The following is an 11230-nucleotide window of genomic DNA, read 5'->3' as shown; positions in this document are numbered from 1 at the left end:
AACAACAGGGCAGTGTCATCAGGGAGCCTGGGCTTCTGCTCAGAGACAGGGGCCAGGAAGCCCTGAAGAATGCAGAGCTGAAGCAGGTAATGCCCCCAACTGAAGGACTTGGAGAGAAAAAGCAAAGGGTAGTTCAGAGGAAAGCCAAGGAAGAAGATGCAGAAAGAGGGCAGTGGGCAAATGGGCTGCAGGGTTAGGGCTTCCAGAGTGGACGCTGGCGTGCTGCTCCGACTCCCCCTGGGGCAGCCTGTGTAGTGACTTGATGGGAAAAGGGCTGAAGGCCCTACCACCAGGCTCCAACCAGGGCTCCTCTGCGAGCTGGTTCCAGCTCCAGAGCTCTGTGCGGAACTGGCTGAGGCTTTCCCATAACTGCCTGAAAGCCCAGCTTTTCCCTGTCTGGTCCTGGTCTGGCTGTCTCCCACAGAACCCTCCCCAGAGAGCCTCTGGCACATAAGTCTCCACCTCAGCGCCTGCTTCCTGCAGGGTGGTGGTGGAGGGGGGAGCAGCAGAAGCCCTGTAGAGAGAGGTGGGGAGCAGTGTTAGATTGCAGCACACAGGCGTTTGGACACAGGATGAAACAGTGGGAGCCACAAATGGGAAGTTTCAAAGCACATGGGGTTACAGGAGGTCCCGGGAGTACCTGGGGAAGAAGGCTGGGCCTGGGGAAGAAGGCTGGGCCTGGGAAGGCAGGCGGGAGAGGAGAGGTCATAGGGGCACCCAGAGGGATGCTGGAAGGGAGGGGAGTTGTCACAGCTTTCTGGATTAAAGATAAGGTTAGTTTTTCTGAAAGGTGGGACGAGATGGACCCAAAACCTGTGAAGTTTTCTGTCCGAGACTGTGAACAAGGACTTACATATTTCAAAGCATGTTTTCACTTAGACTTGGAAGATTATAGACATCTCTGCCACTTTATGGCTCAGATCGTTGCCAACAAAAGAGGATTACCCACATCTCTGACAGCATAACTTCCATCAAAGAAATTCTACACACACCTAGCAGGAGCTCTTAGCTCAGCTTTGTGTTTTGGAGAAAGGCATACTCTGTGCTGTGGGAAGTGCCAGGCCCAGGCTGAATGAGGGTTAGAGGGCTGGAGTTTCCTGGCTGCCTGGGATGTGAGAGGAGGCTTTCCTGAGAGACGGCAGGATGCTGTAATGGCGGGCGGGGTGGGACACTGGGTTCTTCCCAGGGCAGCTTGGTATGATTCTTGTCTTTCCTTTTGTTGATGTGGTCTGTCACATTGATTTTGCATTTGTTGAACCATTCTTGCAACCCTGGTACGAATCCAGCTAGATCATGGATTGATCCCTTTTATGTATTGATGGCTTGGTTTACTCATATTTTGTAGAGAATTTTTCATCCATATTCATCAAAGATATTGACCTGTGATTTTATTTGTAGTGTCTCTTACCTGGTTTTGTATCAGGGTGATGGTGGCTTCATAGAATAACTTTGGGAGTGTTCCCTCCTCTTTTAATCATTTGGAAGAGTTTGAGAAGGATCTGTGTAAGTCCTTCGTATGTTTGGTAGACTTCCCCAGTGAAGCCATCTGGTCCTGGACTTTTGTTTGCAGGGTTTTTTTAAAATCACAGATTCAATTTCACTTCTGGCAATCCATCTGTTCAAATTATCTGTTTCTTTTTGACTTGCTTTTGGCACCCAGAGGGTCTCCACACTGGGGCCAGAAACGCCCCAGGCTCCATGTTTCATGATACTGCTCAGGCCTGTGTACAGGAAGTGAGGCTCCGGGGAGGACTGGAACAAATCCCATCAGGGAAGGGGGCACTGGAGATGGCAGCTGGCCTCTAAGTCACTGAGTATGTGGGGTGCTCAACATAGCTGCAGGGTCTGCATGGAGCAGACAGGTCTCCCTCAGAATGGGGGTACACCTGGAGACACCCTGGGAGCCGAGCCAGCCCCAGTTAAAGAAGCCTTCACGGCAGAAGGGTTTCTGATCTTTGCAGGCACTTCAGGGGGTAACCGGTCCACTCAATGTGTCCTGAGACACCTCCATTGGGCTCCCAGGTTGGGGGCTCAAGGCTGAGGCCACCCATCCAGGGTGAGACCCATGGGGGTGTGGGTCCACCTCTAGAGCAGCTCTGATTTGGAGGCCCTTTGGGAACTAGTCACATAAGCTGAAAGCTCAGATGAGATTTTAGCTGCCATAACTAAATCAGTAGGCTATAAGCAGAGGGGCGGGGGCTCAGGGAAGGCAATTGGATCTCTCTGGATTTTAAATACCAATCCAGCCCCCCCAGTTTGTCTGTATTCTTTTGCCTATCCCAATTTTGTTTTTTTTTTTTTCAGTTCAGTCACTCAGTCACGTCCAACTCTTTGTGACCCCACGAACTGCAGCGCACCAGGCCTCCCTGTCCATCAACAGCTCTCAGTTTATCCAAACTCATGTCCATTGAGTGGGTGATGCCATCCAACCATCTCATCCTCTGTCGTCCCATTCTCCTCCTGCCCTCAATCTTTCCCAGCATCAGGGTCTTTTCAAATGAGTCAGCTCTTTGCATCAGGTGGCCAAAGTACTAGAGTTTCAGCTTCAGCATCAGTCCTTCCAATGAACACCCAGGACTGATCTCCTTTCAGTCCAAGGGACTCTCAAGAGTCTTCTCCAACACCACAGTTCAAAAGCATCAATTTTTCGGTGCTCAGCTTTCTTCACAGTCCAACTCTCACATCCATACATGACTACTGGAAAAACCATAGCCTTGACTAGACAGACCTTAGTTGACAAAGTAATGTCTCTGCTTTTTAATATGCTGTCTAGGTTGGTCTTAACTTTCCTTCCAAGGAGTAAGCGTCTTTTAATTTCATGGCTGCAATCACCATTTGCAGTGATTTTGGAGCCCCAAAATAAAGTCTGCTACTGTTTCCACTGTTTCCCCATCTATTTGCCATGAAGTGATGGGACTGGATGCCATGATCTTAGTTTTCTGAATGTTGAGCTTTAAGCCAAACTTTTCACTCTTCTCTTTCACTTTCAACAAGAGGCTCTTTAATTCTTCAGTTTCTGCTATAAGGGTGGTGCCATTTGCATATCTGAGGTTATTGATATTTCTCCCAGCAATCTTTGATTTCAGCTTGTGCTTCATCCAGCCCAGCGTTTCTCATGATGTACTCTGCATAGAAGTTAAATAAGCAAGGTGACAATATACAGCCTTGACGTATTCCTTTTCCTATTTGGAACCAGTCTGTTGTTCCATGTCCAGTTCTAACTGTTGCTTCCTGACCTGCATACAGGTTTCTCAAGAGGCAGGTCAGGTGGTCTGGTATTCCCATCTCTTTCAGAATTTTCCACAGTTCATTCTGGGGGTGGGCGCATGCTAACAGTACTTTTTGAGTGAGTTTCAGTTTGGATGGTCATAAACCCAAGGTTGGTGACTGAGTGGAGGTCTGGGGTTTCTGCATTTGATTTTAACTTCCTGCCGTGAGCACACCAACGAATGCAGACAAACATGTTACTCCCAACAGAGCCAGGGCAGGGTGCTGCTCAGAGATTGAGGCTCGTCCCTTTACCCCCTTGTTTTCACAGATGAAAAAATTGAGCCAAGGTGGAAGGGGTTTACCCAGGGACCCCCAATCTCCTGGACACATCTAGGCCTCTGCAGAGTGGTATGCTAAAAAAAAAATATTGGATGGCCTACAAGCAAGCATCTGATCATGCACTGGGTTTAGGAATGACACTTAATGTACCCCAAATGGCTCATTTATTATTTTTAAGATGTGTTAAAAAAATAAAAATAAAAATGTTTTAAGTAGCAACTCTTAAGATTTCCCCTGCATTTATGTTTTATTTCTCAGCCTTACACATCTCTTTGCTTCCAACAACACTGTTTAGAGAGAGTTCTTGTTATCTATGTCTATAAATGAGGAAAGAGGTGATCCTGCTTGTCCAAGATGGCCCAGGGGGTTGGGGGAAGAACACAGGCTCACAGCCAGGCCTGATTCAGGCGAGAGGTTCTCTCTATGGTACTACTTGCTTGGAAATCTCTGCTTGCCCTGCCAGACTCCATGTTCAGCCCAACCTTGGGTCTCCATCCGGAGATCAGGTATGATGATGAGTAGAAACCTAGCTGCACTTGCCCCCTAAGCCGGGAGCCCCCCTGCACCAGCATGCACACTGTGCCTTGATGAGATGTTATGGAAAGGGGGGTGCTATAGTTAGGTTCTGACACATACAAAAATAAATCTCTTTAATAAGCCTGCAAGTCTCCCAAAGGCCATTGTCATTTATGTACACACAAAAGATGACAGTATCAGAAGTGAAAGCAGAGTCTGGAGATGCTATTATTAGGTTTTTTATTTGGAAAACTAGGGCATCCATAGGGAAAGTAGAAAACCCAGAGCCTGTTTACCCAAGATTATTTTCTTATGGATGACAGTAACCAGAGCCAGCAGTGAACTGTAAGGTGGTCAGGATGATGCTTGCCTGTAATTGGAGGGAAGGTGTGTGGCTAGAATTTTACAGCCTTTACTGTGTGTTTCACTATGGAAAAGATACAAGTAAATACAGAAGATTAAAGAGCATCTTAATCCTACTACCCAGAAAGGTTCTCTTTTTGGACTTCATTTCCAATCATACCTACAGGCCTATGCTCCACTCACAAGGCAAATTAAACAGCACAGTGATTTTTGCGCTGCATTGATCATTTGTTGTTATTTAGTCGCTAAGTCATGTCCAACTCCTTTGTGATCCCTTGGGACTGTGGCCCACCAGGTTCCTCTGTTCATGGGATTTCCCAGGAAAGAATACTGGGGTGGGTTGCCTTGCTTATAACAGGATCCCAGTCAGGTACAAGCCTTCCAGGATTTGTCAAAGAGTTGCTCATGGAAAAACTCAGGAGCACACGATGGCTTTGTTGTTCTGGCTGGGTTTCCTGTTGTTATTTTGCTGTTCACCATGGAGTTGTAAGGTCCAGGTTATTCAAGATAGAGAAGGGGGAAGCTCCTGCTTAGGTAATCGCAAAGGTAAACAAGATTTTGTTTGGCTTGTGCCCATTTTGATCAGTTTATTGCTTTTTCCTTGCAATGATAAAGTCCACTCAAGCTATAGAAACATTTTAACTACTGAAACTACTTCAGGAAAAATACTTTGCTATTATGAGTCTAAAATCCTCTAGTGTTTCATTCACTTTTCCCCATTAAAATAATTGTTTTTTAATGTGTTTGAAACATGATTTTTTTAGGCATTGAACTAAGGAAACACAGAACAGGCTCTGTCTCAATATATTTACATACCATATATGTAATTTAAAAAATAAAATTAGGATCATTAATACATATAATTTTATATTTTGCATTCTTAATAGCATATTATAAGCATTTTTCAAGGCATTATTTTTCAAAGAAAAATTTGTAATGCCTAAAGTATTCCATTATACAGCTATAACACACATTACTTATCCACTCTGCTATTCAGCATTTTGTTACTGCCAATTTTTTTCTATTATAAAAAAGGTTGTGATAAACAATGACTCTGTCCACATCTCTTGTTATTTTCTTACAATAAATTTTAGAATCTGAATTACATTCATGAATCTTAGTGTGTGTGATCACACACATAATACAATGCTTGGCACACAGCAGGCATTCAATATTCAGTGGCTCTAACTAGGAAGTCAAGTACCTAACAGAACAGTCTTGTTCTGTCAGAGCTGAGAGTTAGAGAGACATGTGCGCCATTTTATCAGGGGACGACATAGCCAGATACTTAGGGGTAAGCAGATGAGAACTGATGGGGGCAGTTTTGCTCCCAGAAGCAGACAGGCCTGCCAATACCTAGAATGAAATGATTCTCTGTTTTGAGTCCAATACAACCTTCTTCAGACATTCTCCCCCTTAGGCCCTAGAGACCCACTTGTAAGCCCGCTTAGATAGTCATGTGGGGAGGGAGACTCTGAATGACACTGATCACACTTTTGATTCAGGTCCTTCAGGAAACTGATTAGAGAGCAAACAGCATAAATCACTGTGTTCTCAAAGATTATTTATTAACTATTCTCACTCATGGTAGGAAAAAAAAAAAAAGTAAATGAAACTGATATAAGATGAAAGCCAACATTTCTTCCCCAAATACCTCAGCTGGATTATACAGAACGGACCACTATGGGCTTCACGTTTACAGCTCACTTACAGAACTCAGAAAGCAGAAATCAAGAAATGACAGCCTAATTTTCTTCTAAGGTATGGGGTCTCACCTGGTGCAATAAAGTCATGAGGATGATTCTTCTGAATGAAAGGTTAGAATGCTTATAAGTCTAAGAGTGACATCCCTGCCAAGTCACAAGGTTACATTCAGGTACCGCTGGGCTAGCTCCCTTCGGAATGAGTCTTCCCAATCTAGACAATCCTGTCCTTGGGGCTGGCCAATCACTGTTCCTTGACGGCAGATTTGATCTCTGAGCAGAATCTGATCACCTGGAGCTGGCTTGGATGATTAAGGAATAATGAGGTTCTGTGATGCAGTTGGGAGATGAATGCTGTGAAGGCTCAAATAATGAGACCAGGTTTCTTATGTGGCCACAGTTGGTGGTGACCTTTACACCTGCACCAGGCGCCATGAGCACTGTGAGAATAACCACACGGCCTCCCAAGAGCGTGTGTGAGGGCTAGCATTCCTTTGGATGCTTAAACTCTGGGATGGTTGTTAAAACCCTGGCTCACGCATTTAAAGCTCACTAGGAGCTACCCCAGTACTGTTTGTTCTGTCTCGCCTGTCAATTTAAAGTAAATTTATATTTGGTCTATGAAAGCCCAGTTCTTAAAAGGATTTCCAGCCTTTGGGGGCTGAAGGCAAGGGGCACCGTTTTGTTTTCTTCCTTCTTTTCAAACGTTTGCTTCCTAGCCCACTCGAAGAGGTCTGTGTGTGTGTTCTTCACAACGTCTGGCTCCTGGAGGCAAAAGGTCCAGAGCACCAGTGGGGTGCAGGCCAGGCACCCCCGGGCGGCCTCAGACAGCACCCCTGGGTGGGGGAGCCGCAGCACCTGATCACAAGGACGTCCTGCAGTGTCTCTCTAGGAGTCCAAATGCTGTCCCAGGCCTGCACGAGAGGCGCCCAGATTCTGAGCCCGAGGGCACGGCGGCCGGGGCGGGGCCTAGGCCTCTGGGATCGGGGTGTTGCAGTTCCCGTGGTAGATCTTGACGTGGCCCTCGCACCGGAAGTAGGCGTCGAAGACGTCGCTGTAGCCATGATCCCTCCACCAGGTGCAAAGCTGCCGGTTCCAGGTACAGTCCAGCACGTGGAAGAGCTCAGGGTGTTCCATGCCGATCATGGTGAAGAAGTCCTGGTCCCCGAGGTGACCCCGGAAGTGGTACTTGTCGGCCAGCTGCTGCACCTGCGCCGGCTCCAGCAGGCGGTCGTACAGCGGGGACTGGCGCATGGCCTCCAAGTTCAGCAGCATCACCCCGCTGTTGAAGCCTGGGAGCCCCTCGGGGGGAGGGCTCCCGACCCGCGTCTTGGGGTTATCATGGCGGAACTGCCAGAATGTGTGCCTAGGAGGGGGAAGAGAACAGATTTAGCCTGATGTGCATGTGAGAAACAGCCTGCGAGCTCATTTCCCTGGGTCTTCACAAACACCCCAGAGGGAGGGTCCACTGCCACTGCGGTTTTACAGCCACCAGACCTGAGACAGTCTGAGGTTCAGAACCTGCCTCACGCCCCCAGTAGGAGGTAGAGCCGGGCCAAGTCGTCTCCTGAGTCTCAGCCTCACTGTTCTTCCCAGAACCCTGTGATGACTTGTCTCCATCCATTACGTCTGTACAGACTTAGGGAGCACCAGGCACTGCACCCTAGAGACAGGTGCTCTCAGAGACAATACGTCAACCTCATACTGCACAGAGGTCAGGGACCTGCCCAAAGCCATACAGCCAGCAAGCAGCACAAGCAGGGACTCAACCCAGGCCTCCTCTGCCAGTGTCCACTTTTGAGGACAGCAGCAATCCAGGTGGAACCTTCCACCCCTGTTTTTGTTTGTGATTGTGAAAATGAGAGGAGAGAGAGAACTGGGGGAGCAATTCTGAATGGTGATCAGGTATAGACAGAGTTCAACATAGGCTGAATCAAAATCATTTTTTGCTTTAGAACAAACCTCTTTATTAAGGTTAAACATAGGCTGAATCAAAATCATTTTTTGCTTTAGAACAAACCTCTTTATTAAGGGCATACGCATGAGCCAGAGTGAAAGCAGCTGTCAGACAGCCGGGTGGTGGTGGTTTAGTCGCTCATTGTGTCCGACTGTGACCCCATGGACTGTAGCCCACCAGGCTCCTCCGTCCATGGGATTTTTCCCAGGCAAGAATACTGGCGTGGGTAGCCATTTCCTCCTCCAGGGGATCTTCACAACTCAGGGATCAAACCCACATCTCCTACATTGCTGGTGGATTCTTTACCCCTCAGCCACCTGGGAAGCCCAGGACAGCCAGGTGGAATTATGGCAATTTTAGAGAGCAGCATGACTCAATCTCAGTCTCTCTCTAGGCAGATTTAGAAATCCAGTCTAGGTATACAGCTCATGGGATATTAGAACCAAGGGGCCAAATGCTTCCATCTGGAGAAGGGAAGTCAGACCCAGAAACCTCTCTGTGGGTGATGGGGTGAGAGCACTACCCACTCTTTTCTCCGGCCTCTTTAATATCAAGTTCCAGCATGGCGTGGGGACAGGAAGGACCAGAGAGCCCCAGGCTCCACACCCACAGAGATGCAGGCAGAGCAGCCAGACCTGCAACCTGGAGGAAGGAGGAGAGACGGATGGTCCTGTGTCATGGGCAAGAGCAGGAGTGGACCTTGCTTTGCTTTACCAGCTTTGCCTCTTCCCTAGAGCCTGTAGGGTGGAATGCATCAGGGCAAGGCCACCCTCTGGCCTCCCTTTTAGCAGCTCCCCCGACCAGTCAGAGGGAGGAACTGGGCGGTGAGGTGGACAGTGCAGTGGAAAGAAAGCCAGAGGCCTGGCCTGGGGTGGGCCTCCCTGATCCATTTTCCAGTTCAACACAATTCTCCAAGTCTGGGAATAGAGAAAGCTTCCTTGAGGTCTCACATATCAAAAGGGGCCGAGACTTTGCTCCTGGCCAGGGCAAAGCATTCCGTTTGGACATTCTTACAAGGGGAGTACACAAGTTCATTGTCTGAATTTCACTGTAGTTGAACTGTGAGTAGAACAGAGCTCTGGCGCCTGCTTGGTGATAACAACCTTGGCAAAAATAAGCTTCCAAAGCAAACAGAGATGCTAGATCTTTCTAGCCACTAAAGCCTGCAGTAATAGTATCATAGCGAGGTTAGAATGCAGTTTGACAACTGTGAGTTCATTTTACCATATTTCCTCCAAATGGTTAATTTCAGGAACCCTCCAATCAGGAGAGGGTTTGGGTTTGTTTTGCTGTTCTAGCTGGAAATGTTATTACCCCATGCTCAGTAACTTGTAGAGCAAGAAGACAAAGGATGTGGAAGATCTGAACAAAGCAATCAAGCAACTTGACCTAGTTGACATTTGTGGAACTCTCTACCCAGCAACAGCAGAACACATATTGTTTTCTCCTGCAAATGGAGCATTCACCAAAATAAACCATATGATGGATGACAAAACAAGTCTCAATACGTTGAAAAAGGTTAAAAGTCATATAGAGAATGTTCCCTAACCAAAATGGAATTGCACTTGAAATTAAAAAAACTAGAGAAAATTTCTAAATATTTGGAAATTAAGCAGCACACCTTTAAACAATCCATTGGTCAAAGAAGAAATCGTAAGGAAAATCAAAGCATTGTAAATTCAATGAATAGTCATTACCTTTTCATTTTCAAAAGCAGGGTGACCAGCTGTCCATGTCCTGAGAAACCCTGAGTCCTAGTCTCAGGCAAACCAGGATGTTTGGTCATCCATTGAAACATTTGGGTTCCAAATATAACTTACATGTCACTTTGGGTATAGGGCTTTTCTCTCCCTCTGTCTTTTTTAAGGGGAGGGTTGTTATCTTGCCAAGATGTAAGATTTACCCCCCAGAGAAGAGACACCTGGAGGTAGGGAGAAGGTGGCAGTGGAGAGGCGGGGCCAGTGCTCGTGCAGCCCCTGGACGCCTCATACCCCATCAAGCTCACTGCTCCCCTGTCCTTCCCCCACAGTTCTGTCCTCCACTCCCACAGGACAGGGCAGGGGAACGTGGCTCGGGCTGGTGGTGTGAGCATGAGGGTCACCTCTGTGGCCCTCTGCTTCCTCAGCACCCAGCATGGCCCTGGCTCTGCTGTACCAGGACTGAGGGGAAGGTCAGGGCAGCTCAGGCTCCGTGGCCTTCAATATCACCTGGCACCAGGGGCAGGGAAACAAAGTCAGGATGCGAAGTTGTTGCTGCCGAGAAAAAACCTGCTGCTTCTCTGGATTCACAGCTGCCAGGTCTATTTTGGGAGAGAGTGAGGAGCAGGGACCCACGAAAGGGTTCTTGGATGTTTAAAAAAGTTTCAGAAGGGTTTCGACTCTCGAGCAAGCTAGGAAGCAGAGGGACCAGCAGTAGCCCCGGGGAACCCTTACCAACCTCAGCAGGGAAGCTCCCTCAATTCTTCTTCTCTATACCAGAGTAACCTGGCACTGAAGCTGCTGGCTCAGGAGGGTGGGGCCAGAGGTGGAAAGATGGACAGAACGTTCTTCCAGGCAGAGACCATAATTCCAGTGGCTCTTTGGGAACATGCCACCTAGCACCGCTGCTTAATCAAGACAAAGAGGCACTTCCTAACAAAGAGCCAGAAAGAACCAGGTCTGGGACATCAGAGCATTGTGATATGTACGAAGCAAGGGAGGGACAGGAAATTGAAAATACAAGCCACCCAGGGAGTGGGAAGCAGAAACACAGCCTGAAAATGAACCAGTGGCCCTCTAAGTAGAAAATTATTGCCCTTGTTTAAAGCATTCATACTACCCCAAGATGAACCCTGAAAAGCAGAGCAGCTGCTTAGGGTGATGATGGAGTTCTCTGGCCTCTACGGCAACTGGTTCTTATGGAGGAACTGCCCCAGCCTGGGGGTGGAGAGTGATCCAGGGACGTGAAGGGATGAACATGCACAGAAAGGGTCTGATCCCACCACGGGAACCGGCCTGACAGGGTGGGGTCCCCAGTTCCTCACCTGCTGCAGTATGCCGGGGCTGCAGAGCCCTCTGACAATTCTCTACCTCGCTCCTCTCCCAGGAGTACAGAGGTGTCACCGCCTTCACATTAACAAGGGGGAACAGAGGCCCTTATTGTT

The 11230-nt window shown here is 47.9% G+C and overlaps 1 protein-coding gene across 3 annotated transcripts in view; it reads right to left on the bottom strand.

Moving 5' to 3' along the window:
- Nucleotides 1-4288: 4288 nt before the first annotated feature.
- XXYLT1 (xyloside xylosyltransferase 1) overlaps nucleotides 4289-11230 on the bottom strand; it is a 174084-nt gene continuing 167142 nt past the window's right edge. For 2 of the 3 annotated variants that reach the window (XM_059885276.1, XM_059885279.1), the window contains exon 4: nucleotides 4289-7497. In XM_059885276.1, the coding sequence (XP_059741259.1) occupies nucleotides 7101-7497 (397 nt within the window). In that variant the 3' untranslated portion in view covers nucleotides 4289-7100. 3 annotated transcript variants of the gene reach the window in all.

Source organism: Bos taurus, chromosome 1 (assembly GCF_002263795.3).
Source record: "Bos taurus isolate L1 Dominette 01449 registration number 42190680 breed Hereford chromosome 1, ARS-UCD2.0, whole genome shotgun sequence".
Taxonomy (NCBI): domain Eukaryota; kingdom Metazoa; phylum Chordata; class Mammalia; order Artiodactyla; family Bovidae; genus Bos; species Bos taurus.
The sequence above is the reverse complement of the archived record's forward strand: the minus strand, read 5'-3'. Positions and strand labels throughout refer to the sequence as shown.